Source organism: Zophobas morio, unplaced genomic scaffold (assembly GCF_036711695.1).
Source record: "Zophobas morio isolate AGI-343-1 ecotype UQ-CSIRO unplaced genomic scaffold, CSIRO_AGI_Zmor_V1 ptg000029l, whole genome shotgun sequence".
Taxonomy (NCBI): domain Eukaryota; kingdom Metazoa; phylum Arthropoda; class Insecta; order Coleoptera; family Tenebrionidae; genus Zophobas; species Zophobas morio.
In genome coordinates this window covers 8986380-8997817 of record NW_026972134.1, presented here as the reverse complement: position 1 = coordinate 8997817, position 11438 = coordinate 8986380, and the positions used below count along the sequence as shown (strand labels likewise).

At 34.3% G+C, this 11438-nt stretch overlaps 1 protein-coding gene across 2 annotated transcripts; it reads right to left on the bottom strand.

Annotated features, from left to right (window-relative positions):
• Positions 1–3683: 3683 nt before the first annotated feature.
• Positions 3684–10184, bottom strand: LOC135137536 (uncharacterized). 2 transcript variants are annotated; one of them, XM_064067224.1, is made up of 3 exons: positions 9982–10184; positions 9384–9525; positions 3684–9220 (listed from the first exon to the last, which is right to left on the bottom strand). In XM_064067224.1, exons 2-3 carry the CDS (start codon positions 9501–9503, stop codon positions 4535–4537), a joined length of 4806 nt encoding a protein of 1601 aa, XP_063923294.1. In that variant the 5' UTR covers positions 9504–9525; positions 9982–10184; the 3' UTR covers positions 3684–4534. The 2 variants fall into 2 exon arrangements, with proteins under 2 accessions (XP_063923294.1, XP_063923295.1); XM_064067225.1 differs by having other exon boundaries at positions 10072–10184.
• Between the last annotated feature and the right edge of the window lie 1254 nt (positions 10185–11438).

Below are 11438 nucleotides of genomic sequence, written 5' to 3'. Positions count from 1 at the left end.
TTGCTCATCAAAATCAATTAATGTTCGCCGTTGTTATAATTGTTGTGGTTTCCACCACTATTCTGATAAATGCGATCAAAACTTTCAAATCTGTCCAAGGTGTTCAGCAAAACATAAGGTACAAGACTGTAAGTCCTATATTCTTAAGTGTACTAACTGTAGTATGTTGAAAGCAACTAATGCTAATATAAACACAAACCATGCAGACTGGGACATTAACAAATGCACGGTCTACAAAACTCATGTCGAAAACTTTAAAAAAATTATATTTAATTCACAATAGCAATTAAACTCTAATATCAGCGACATTTCTTCTTTTTCCGGATTAGCATATTCAGTTAATTGCAGTAGCTCCCACTCAGTACGTGACAGAGACCTAATAATCTATTATCAAAATGTAAAAGGTCTTAATAGTAAATTAAATGATTTGAGTAAGTAGTTATCTAAATGTTTTCCATTCTGATATATGTATTTGCATTCACTGAATCATTTCTGAATGACTCAGTTCTAGACTCAGAAATATCAAGTAATTACACAATATATAGAAGTGACAGAAATTTTTCCCGTATTAATTGTACAGGACGTGGAGGAGTTTTAATAGGAGTTAATCCTTCCTTTACTTCATGTAAGCTCGACATTTCTAATTTAGGTTTCGATTCCGTGGCAATGATCGATATTCTAGTGGTCAAAATTAACTCTTGCTTCCAAAATTTTTACCTACTGGTTGCATATGTACCTCCTGGTCCAAGAACATGTGTGAAAGACATTGATGTATTTTTTGAACACTTAATAGTTCTTTGCTTAACCCTCGAAGGGGATGTAATCATTCTACTTGATTTTAATATTCTGGCATACTCAGACTCCTTAATGGATCAAATAGGAGGTAGTGATGGAAGTTTAAAGGCCCTTTTAAATTTCTTAGAGATGAGTGGCTATCGTCAATATAACTTCGTACGGAATTCTAATTTGCGATTATTAGATTTAATTTTGTCTAACATTGAATGCAGAGTAACGAAAGCTACTGATGTTTTACTTGCTGAAGATCATCATCATCCCAGTCTTGAGATATTTATAAAACACAAATTATCATCTAAAGAAAAAAATATGTAACGACAACTTTATAAATCTTACAATTTTCGATGTGCAGACTTTGCCTTCTTATATAACATGGTGTTAAACGTTGACTGGTCGTTTCTAAAAGACATCACGGACCCTAATAAGGCAACAAGCCACCAAGTGGATACGGTGTACACCGATTTTTCACGAGCATTCGATAGGATTGATCATTTCAAGTTAATTACCAAATTAAATTCTTTTGGTTCATGCGATTGTCTATTAGACTTGATGCAGTCGTACCTTTTTGGTAGAACTCAGTTTGTGACCTGTAAAAGATTTAAATCAGTAGAAATAAATACAACATCAGGTGTCCCTCAAGGATTGGTTCTTGGACCTCTCCTGTTCATCCTTTTTATTAATGACATAACATCTTCATTAGAATGTCGTTGTTTGCTATATGCGGACGACTTAATAGTTATTTAGAGTAATAAGATGCATGGGCGACTGTTTTAAAATGCAAAATGACCTACACAGAAAGAAGAAATTGTCATTCAACAATCATGTAGAGACAATGATCATATCAGCTGCGAAATCTCTGGGCTTTGTCTTACGCAATAGTCATAATTTTCGCAGCAGTGAAACATTGTCAACATTGTATTTCGCGTTTGTGTGAACTAAATTAGAGTATGCGTGTAACATATGGGCCCCAGGATATATAATGTATGTTAACATGATAGAAAAGTTCAGAGAAAATTTTTAAAATTTTTACATTAGAAGAAATTTGGTTTCTACTCTCCAAGAGGCTCTCCTGAAGAAGAACTCTTACAAACCTTTTCCATCAATAGTTTACAGGAAAGACGTTTATATTTTTCGTTCCTATTCTTATACAAAATTGTCTCTGGAAATATCGATTGCCAAGATTTATTGAAATGTATGTATTTGTTAGTTCCAAGGGTAAATGCGCGTACATATGACACATTTTACATTTTTACAGCTGGCACTAATGTGCGTAAATTTTCTCCAATTTATACCATTTGCGAAAATTACAACATAAACCAGGATATGTTCGACATCTTTAATACCACTCCAAGAAAAATTAAAAATGTATGCTTGTTACAATCTGCATGATGGTGTTAAATTTAAGTTAATTTTAATGTTAAATATATCTAACCCAATAAATGGTTGTACTGTGGGGGTGAATATTAATAATAAATTAATAACAAATAAATAAATAAATAGACGAATCAACTGAGTGGCACAGTATCTCTATGACCACTCAGAAGTCAGGCCCTAGGTGAAGAGGACAAAGTTCTGGTACCTGTGCAGAAAATGGAGAGGTTTTAGAATGCCGAGACGCAACACCGTGGTATGCCCAAGACATTTCCCCTCACAGACAAAAAAAAAACAAAAAAAAATTGTTATTTATAGTTGTTGTGACGGTGCGACCAAGTGGTACCCAGTTGTAATTTCCAGTTTTGAACATTAGTGGATTTCGTGTGATCATGAAATGTATCGGCGAATTTAATTCCAGTAAATAAAAATGGGACGTTGATATGCGAAAAGGAAGCCTGCTCCCAAGAAGAAAGCTGTGGTACATACCTTTGGATCAAGAACTTAATTGTCCCTTTTGCAATCAGGAGAAGTCTTGCTATGTCAAAACTTGAGTAATTAGTTTTTTTACCATTTATCTGCTTCAGTATGAATGTACCTCGTCTTAGAGCATGTAATAATTTGTGTTTTTTTTAGGGATAAGGGTCGAATTGTAGCAAAAATAATCGGCCATTGTTTTTAGCTTAAACGCACAATTTGGTACAACGCAAATGTGTCACATATATGACTTCGGCGTCATATATGACTTCGGCGTCATCACCTAAACCTATGTTTCTTTAATCGCAAGGTGTATTTTTTTATTAATGGATTTTGCATTGAGAATGAAATAAATATTTTTCTACTCCTGCGTCGTTAAAGCTTTGATTACGAACAATTAAGCGGTCACGTAAATCAATGATTACGTACACATGCACGTAATGGCACTGCAGAGTAATATAAAATTTACCTTAAAATGCTTATGTTGGTGTTCTTCAGATGAGCTAGCGGTATTAAAGCCGTGTCTTAAGCATGTGGTTAGAAACTTGACCCCCCTGTGAGATATTTTGTGGAGAGTGGAAATTAAAACGCCCTGTTTCTGTCTTAAACTCGTTTTCTCATGTGCACGAGAGTCTATAATCTAAGTCATATGTTAAAAATAATAATAATAATGTACTTATTTCCAACGGATAGAAACACACACTTACAATAAACATAATTAAATAAGAACCAATAAGCAATCTTATAAAATATGTACTCTAAGCATTAGTAAATCAACATACAAAATATTATAAAAATGAACGAATCTTATATAACTCAATACATACTCGTATATGATTCACACAATCAAAATTTACACGGCACAAACGACTAATCATATTAATAATAATAATAGGTTTTATTTTCCCAACAGAGACAAGATCTATATAGAGATAGAAATCATACATTGATAACTAATGGCAAAAAAAAATGAATAGAAAAAATAATTAAAACTAATAATAATAATAATAAAAAAAACATAAAAATAATTTTCAACCTCATAAAAACTAAACAAAATATACTATTAACGCTGCATGTAGTAGTCTAGTAATTGATCCTTAACCTTATGTTTGCTCAAATCATCATCAAAAACGTCAATTTTATTTTGAATACAATTCCATAATTTGAAACAGTTTAACATTGGCGAGTTGTAATTGTGAAAAGTTTTTGGTATGTTATAGAAGAAGGTAAGTGGCGATCTGCTTACAGTCTTAGAGACAACTATTTTTATTTGATTAAGTAAATATTCACTCCTAATTGAGCCATTAACTATTTTTTGAATGAATACTAAACTAGCCACATTTCTTCTCCTCACCAAAGACCTTTCATTAACTAAATTAAGAAGCACATTTTGATTACAGCGATTCCACATTAAGATTAAGAGCGATCTGCTCAAAATAAAAGAGTTAAAATATGTTTGGAGTTTAACTGTGGTATCAAAAAACAAATTTTGTGTAACAGATATGAACAGTCACTATGGTTATCAACAATATAATTCGATGTAAACTCTACTCAATAACGTGTTAAAGCGATTGACAACATCAACTAGCGAGTTCAATTAAGAGTTTACAAAGTTTTCATATTTCACAGAACTTGGGATTTTCAAGCGCCCTCTCTTATTTTGCACATAGGACCAAAACTCTGCAATCTGAGGTTTGTAAAACTATTTGTTTTCATGCTGTTTATTCGACTGAATCGGTGGCCACCTTAGTCGTGCAAAAGCTCTGTTGTTTTAATTTTTAATTATTTTAAATCAACCTGTCCACGCAACGTGTAAGTGGTCGAAGATGACCCCAAACAGTGATAGATTATTAAAAGCCAGTCCCTGCGCAAGCATTCGACAGTATCATCATTATTCATTATCAACTCGATAGATTTCGGCTCCACATTTCACCAAGCATTCCACAACCTTTTTACGACCATTCGAGGAAGCTGCGTAAAGCGGTGTCCGACCATGATTATCAGCTCGATTGACTTCGGCCCCACATTGCACTAGACATTCGACAATTTTCTCATGACCGTTCGAAGACGCTGCAAAAAGCGGTGTCTGACCACGATTATCAGCGCGATTGACTTCGGCCCCACATTTCACTAGACAGTCGACAATTTTCTGGTGACCGTTCGCGGCCGCTGCGAAAAGCGGTGTCCGACCATGATTATTAGCGCGATTGATTTCGGCTCCACACTTTAATAGAAGCTCCACAGTTTTTTCATTACCGTCCCAGGAAGCTGTGTAAAGCGGTATCCAGCCCTCAGTATTACCGCGATTGATTTCGGCTCCGCGTGTCACTAGGTATTCGACGATTTTTCCGTGGCGCTTGAATAAAGCTGTGTGCAGCGGTGTCCAACCATCCTTATTGGCGGCGTTGATTTCGGCTAGGTGCTTGACTAGGTATTCAACAGATTTAATGTGACCGTTTCTGGAAGCTGCGAAAAGCGATGTTCTACCATCATTATCAGTGCAATTGATTTCGGCTCCGTGTTGCATTAGACACTCGATAGTTTTTAGGTGACCGTTCAAGGAAGCTGCGTGAAGTGGTGTTCTACCATCAACATTAGGATGATTGATTTCGGCTCCGCATTGAGCTAAGCATTCAACGGTTTCATTGTGACCGTTCCAGGAAGCTGCGAAAAGTGGCGTCCAACCGTCATTATCAACTCGTTTGGTTTCGGCTCCGCACTTCATTAGGCACTCGACAGCTTTTAGGTGATTGTTCCAGGAAGCTGCGTAAAGTGGTGTCCAGCCACTGTCATCAACGTGGTTGACTGCGGCTCCGAATTTCACTAGGTATTCAATAATTTTCTCATGACCGTTCGAGGACGCTGCGAAAAGTGGTGTCCGACCATCGTTATCAGCGCGATTGATTTTGGCACCGCATTTCGCTAGGCATTCAACAGTTTTTTGGTGACCGTTCAAAGACGCTACGAAAAGAGGTGTCCGACCGTATTTATTCGTGTGATTGATTTTAGCTCCACATTTCACTAGGCATTCGATAATTTTTTCGTGACCATTCGACGACGCTGCGAAAAGCGGTGTCCGATCATATTTATCAGAACGGTTGATGTTGGCTCCGTTTTTCGCTAGATATTCCAGAGTTTTTTCATGGCCACTCGAGGACGCTTCGAAAAAGGGTGTTCGACCATATTTATCAGCGCCATTGATTTTAGCGCCACATTTGAGTAAGTACTCTACAACTGTTACGTGTCCCTCTCGAGAAGCTACTATAAGAGGCGTACTACTATCGAATTTAATAATACAATTTAGTTCATTATTAAAAATATTTAACTTTTCTTTAACAACCAGTTTAACCACTTCAGCGTATCCGAGAAAAGCAGCAAAAATTAGAAGATTAATTCTATCACTTGGACTATACGATCGATCTAGTTGCAATTTGCGTGATTGCAATAATAGCAATTCCGCACCCAAACTTTCACTTTCTCGTGCCCATGCTAAAGGTGTGATTTTGTATAATAAATCTTGTTCTAATATTTCACATTTATCTAACAAAAAGAATAGCGCGTTAGAATATTCTTTCGTTTCTGCTGAACAACTAATTGCCCTTTTTGCCTCTATAACGTAACACATCAATTTGTTTTGTACCGTTAAACGCTCTTGTCTTTGTCCCCAAGAACAAATAAGATGTAAGGCACTTCTTCCACAGTCGTCTTTACCTTTTATTATTTCGTCGTCGTAGTACTTCATTTCATCAAAATTTTTGTATAAAATTGCGATGTGGACCGGTGAGTTTTTACCAGTTAACATGTCGAAGAAAAAACGTACATTATTGTATTTTTGACCAAAAAACACTTCTTTGCGTATCATTTCAAAATTTTTAGAAAAATATAATGCAACAAAATATTCGGCAAAGGACACATGTGCGAATTGCGGAATGCCGTTTTGTACTCCAGTAACGATACCAACAGTTGCGAGATCTTCAGAAATCGAATTTATATCTTGCAGACAATCTATCTTTAACTGTTTCAAAACTTCCTCAGGAAATATTAATTCAAGCGCAAACCTTTCATAGTGCTTTAATTTTTCTTCTTTTTTCTTCCTGACTTCTTCTTCCCAGTAATCACCTTTCACAGGCACTTTACCTCCGTAGAAAAACTCAAATTTTCCTTCAATAAAATGACGATACAAATCTGTCAAGAGGAACGTAGTGTTCAGTAATTTCAAATATGTTTCTTCGTTTTGACGAAATACCTCTGTGAGCATAAAAATTTGCAGCGGAATTCCCAATATATCTATATGTTGTGTCAATTCAAACGTAGATTTAATTCTCTCCATCGTTCTCTTCATGTCGTCGGCAGATGAAACCAAATACTGAAGACGTTTTCTAATATAGTCTTCTTGTTCGGACTCGCTGAACTGATTAATGCTCATTGAAAGCACATTCAATTTTGTTTCAAGCGAATTTCTCAAGTGTTGTCTAGCCGTAACCCACTGAATGGCCCCTTTTAGTGATAACCTGAGAATCAAATCTAAAGTGGCGTCTAAATTCTTCGATAAAATTTCATCAAGAGCGTCCCAGACGTAAATTATATTGTTTTGTTTTAAACACCGTTTGAAAAATTCTATCTCGAAACGTCTGCAATGTTTATACTTTTCGTCCAAAACGAAAGTTTCAAACCGTTCCACGTACTCTGATATTTTACAGTTCCCTAAACTCTTAAAGAAAAAGTTAACATCTGCAGGATTGATAATCACAGTCCAATATTTAAAACAACACTTATTTTTTAGACTTTTCGTTAACTCAGTTTTGCCCATTCCCGGATCGCCTGTTACTAAATTAATGTTGTTGCTGAATTCGGAAGACCAAATTTCGTTTTCGTTTTTGGAATGATTAGGTAACTTATAATTTCGCAATTCGCTAACATCGCCTCTACTTCGACCCCATTCTAAATTGTTATTAAAAAATGTAAAATAATGTACAGAGTTGGACTTGGGTGTTTTAGAACATATTTTCTGAAATTCAGATTCGCTACATTTATTTTTACTCATTATAAAAATTGGTGTATCAAAAATTGTGGGATTTGTTTTACTATAAAAACCGTCAATATCTGTTACAGTGTGCTTTTTAGATATTTTTAGTCGCTCAGAGTTATCTTCGCAATTTAGAATAATAACAGTGTTTTGATCAACATGTTGTAAATATTTAATGTCTATAATATTGACTGATAAATATCTATCGATATAGAGATTAGGAAAATTTTCCTTTTGCCCATTTATGTAGCATGCACCATTTGACATTCGTAAAAGATTGTTCACAGTTAAGTACCTTATAAATTGTTCATTTTCTTTTAATGCAGTTTTCAAATTAAGTTCGTCCTTTCCCTGCAAAGAAATGGTAAAATTTTCTAACACTTTTTCATACGATTCAAGTTTTGACTCTAACTGTGACAGGTTCTGAAATATCGAATATTTTTTCATCCATTCACTACATTTTCCTTCACCAAGTATAATAAATTTTGCATCTGGGCAAAGCTGAAGAGCTTTTTCGATATTTTCGTGATCTTTTACGATTAACGGACACTTGTTCATCAACCATAACAATTGCATCATCATAATGGCATCTAGATCTTCGACATCAGAAAGAAAATAGCAAGATCGAACTTTGTTTAACTTCTTGAGGTCAATGCTTTTGTCCAAGTCGCCCCATAACTTGTTAACTACATTGATGTCTTCTTTTTCCAACAGGGTAATGTCGAACAAGTAAATCGCGTCTCGAAGAATTTTCATTTTGTCATTGACTAAATCAAAAACAAAAGGTTCAAGATGAGAAGAAAGCAGACGAAGTGCGATTGTACGTTGCGTTATTTTTTTGCTTAGTTTTTCTTTCCTTCCCTCTTTCAAACTCCACTCTGAGATGACGTCGACGTATTTCTTGAAAGTTTCTTCGTTAGAAAAAAACATCTCAGTAAATCTGTTCATTGTTGATTTTGTAAGAATTTCTAAACATTCTTGGTTGGTATACAGACGAAAACTCTTGAAGAATGCTTGATACTGCTGAATTTTTTCAGGATTTTGTCGAGTCCATTCGTCTTCTATAATGTGAAATTTATAATAAAAATCTATATTTTTGGAAATTCTTAAAATGTCGAAACTGTCTTCTAAATGTCTCACTTTAATAATCTTCAAGTAAAACTGTTCTCCGTCGAGTTTAAACTTTGTGTCGTCTGAAATTTCCAGTCCGTTGGTTGTGAACAAAATAAATTGGTGCGTTTTGTTCAGTATTTTCTTGGCGGAATTGAAATATTTAACTATACTGAAGTTCCCCGTTTTACTTGCTAGCTGATTTGTAGTTAATTGTCTTTTGTTATTAGTGTGTTTTAATTGTAGTGCTTTCGTTTCGATCCTCTGACATGTTTCAATTTCGACAACTACGTCATCAAAATCCCCAAACTCTTCGTCGTTCGAGGAAATATAAAAGTCTTTTATTTCACTGTCGCTTACCAGCTGTAGTACGATGTTGGCAGCAACCATATCTTCGTATTTTTTTCCTTTGTCCGTCGTTCCAGGTCGTTTCCGAAATGTCTGAAAAATAAATTAACAAAAATAAAACGAAAAAAAATACGTTTGGAAACAGCGCATTTTGTAATCCTTAATTTCAATTATCCTCTTTTTTAATTTTTTCTAATAATTTCAAAAATAAATTATCAACACACATATTTCGTTAGGTAATTCATAATTATAATACCTGCTTGGAACGACCACCATTTTCTTCAAGTAGCTTTTTTTCGCTTTGTTCTCTCTTTGGCTTAAGTTCTTGCTCCATTTTTCTGATTTCTTGTCTTTCTTCTTCAAAAGTCGTGTACATGACGTTTAGGTTGAATCTTGAACTGAAATGTATGATGCAATGAGCAAATTGAAGACAGAAATTCCTGTTTTATTTTTTCATGATGACTTCTAAATGTTTTCAAAAAGTTGTTTCCCAGAATTTTTGGACCAATTAAACAAACCATTCTCGATATGTATTGGATAAATTATCTTTGATCATGTTGACATTTTAGTTGTATTATAAGGATATTATGTAGTTATAGTTATTATATAGTTACATCTTCCGAAAATTTTGTAAAACCTATCTTTAGATCTGTTTTGTACTTGCTACTGCTCCCAATAGTGTTAAAAATCTTATCAACACCGAATAGCAACTGTGACAATTCACACCGCAACTTTGTCTCCACAGCCAACTAATCATACTGGCCAATTATTTTATTAATACACTTATGACATCACACAGCCATTTTATTATGTGTATTTATGACAAATACTATCAGATGCTGGGGTCTACTTACCAATTGAACGTCTTATTAGAGCATCTTTCACAACAGAAACACCAGATTTATACCCAAAAACAGAAAACAAAGAGGAAAACACGCACTTACACTTTCTCTCGATCACTATTTGTAGTGAATTTTGTTTCGAAGTGTTGATAACTTCAAGTCGAAAACTATCACTTGTATTTATTTGTACATATGTTGTATGTAAAATTTCTTAGTTTTTGTTATTTAATTTCCAGTAATTTAAACATGCTGGAAGACACATGTCAGCAATTTATTGAGTTTTTTCTTATCTTCATGACGACTAAATACTAACCATTGATATAATAAAGGAGTGGATGGAGCCTTGTATACATTTCCATACGCAGGCGAGTGTAATCAACATAAGAGAGAAATAGCTAGACCGGTTATGCGTCAGTGGGGAAAGGACGGCTGACTGGGTGTCACGTGCTGAGTGGCAAGAAACGCTTCATTTGCACGGGAATTAATACGTTTTCTTCCGAATTTGTTCAAACAAATTATTATAACAAACGTTTATTAATGAAAACTATATTTTCACAGCTTACATTATAATTATATATAATCTAAAATAACAGAAATCGTGTTAAGCGATGGAAATCCTCTTTTAATAAAATGAAATGTGTGCAGAATCTACAATATATTACGAATTCAGTTAATACAACAATCTTCTACAAGTTACCGAAATCTAATAGTGTACAATAATTGTTTTTTCAAGCTAACATTTGGAAATCTGAATTTTTAGGATAAAAGTAATTAAACTTTCGGAATAACTAACAGTTTGACTAATTTAATTAAACATATTAAATTGTGTGAATTCTCTACCAAGATCAATTTTTTAAATTCACGTACAATTAACTAACACAATAACCAAAAATGAGTTAAAAAATAATAATATTGATTAATGAGTAAAGTAAGTGTGTTTAGGTACCTTGTTGGAAATGAACGCCTTCGCTTAAGTATTCTTCTGTTTTTTTTATTTTTGCATAAATGTTCAGGAAAATTAAAGACGCTGGGAATAACATCTTTCTTCAATTGTCTTTTACCAAAATGGATTATGAAATCTGATCCTAGAAAATGTTTTCCACAAATACGAGTATTTTCAGTAGGTATAAAATCCTCCCTTTTTGTAGCTATAATCCATTTTTTCGTAATTCGGGATGTTTAGGGAATCTAACAAAATTTTTATATTATGCGAAATCCTTCGTTTGTATACAACATGTAATTACTACCTGTGAAATGAAATAAAATTGCTTCCGTTTGCACGTTCCGTGCAGTTATATGCACAACACGATTTCACCATACTTAACAAATAGTTCGATAAAATGCAACCTAAGAACACTACTAATTTGAATAATCGTAACTTGAGTTCACTAAACGTAATTTTGCAAACAAAACACCTTCACACACCATGCGAGAACACGAAAGAAACCTCCCAGAAACACATTGCCGGG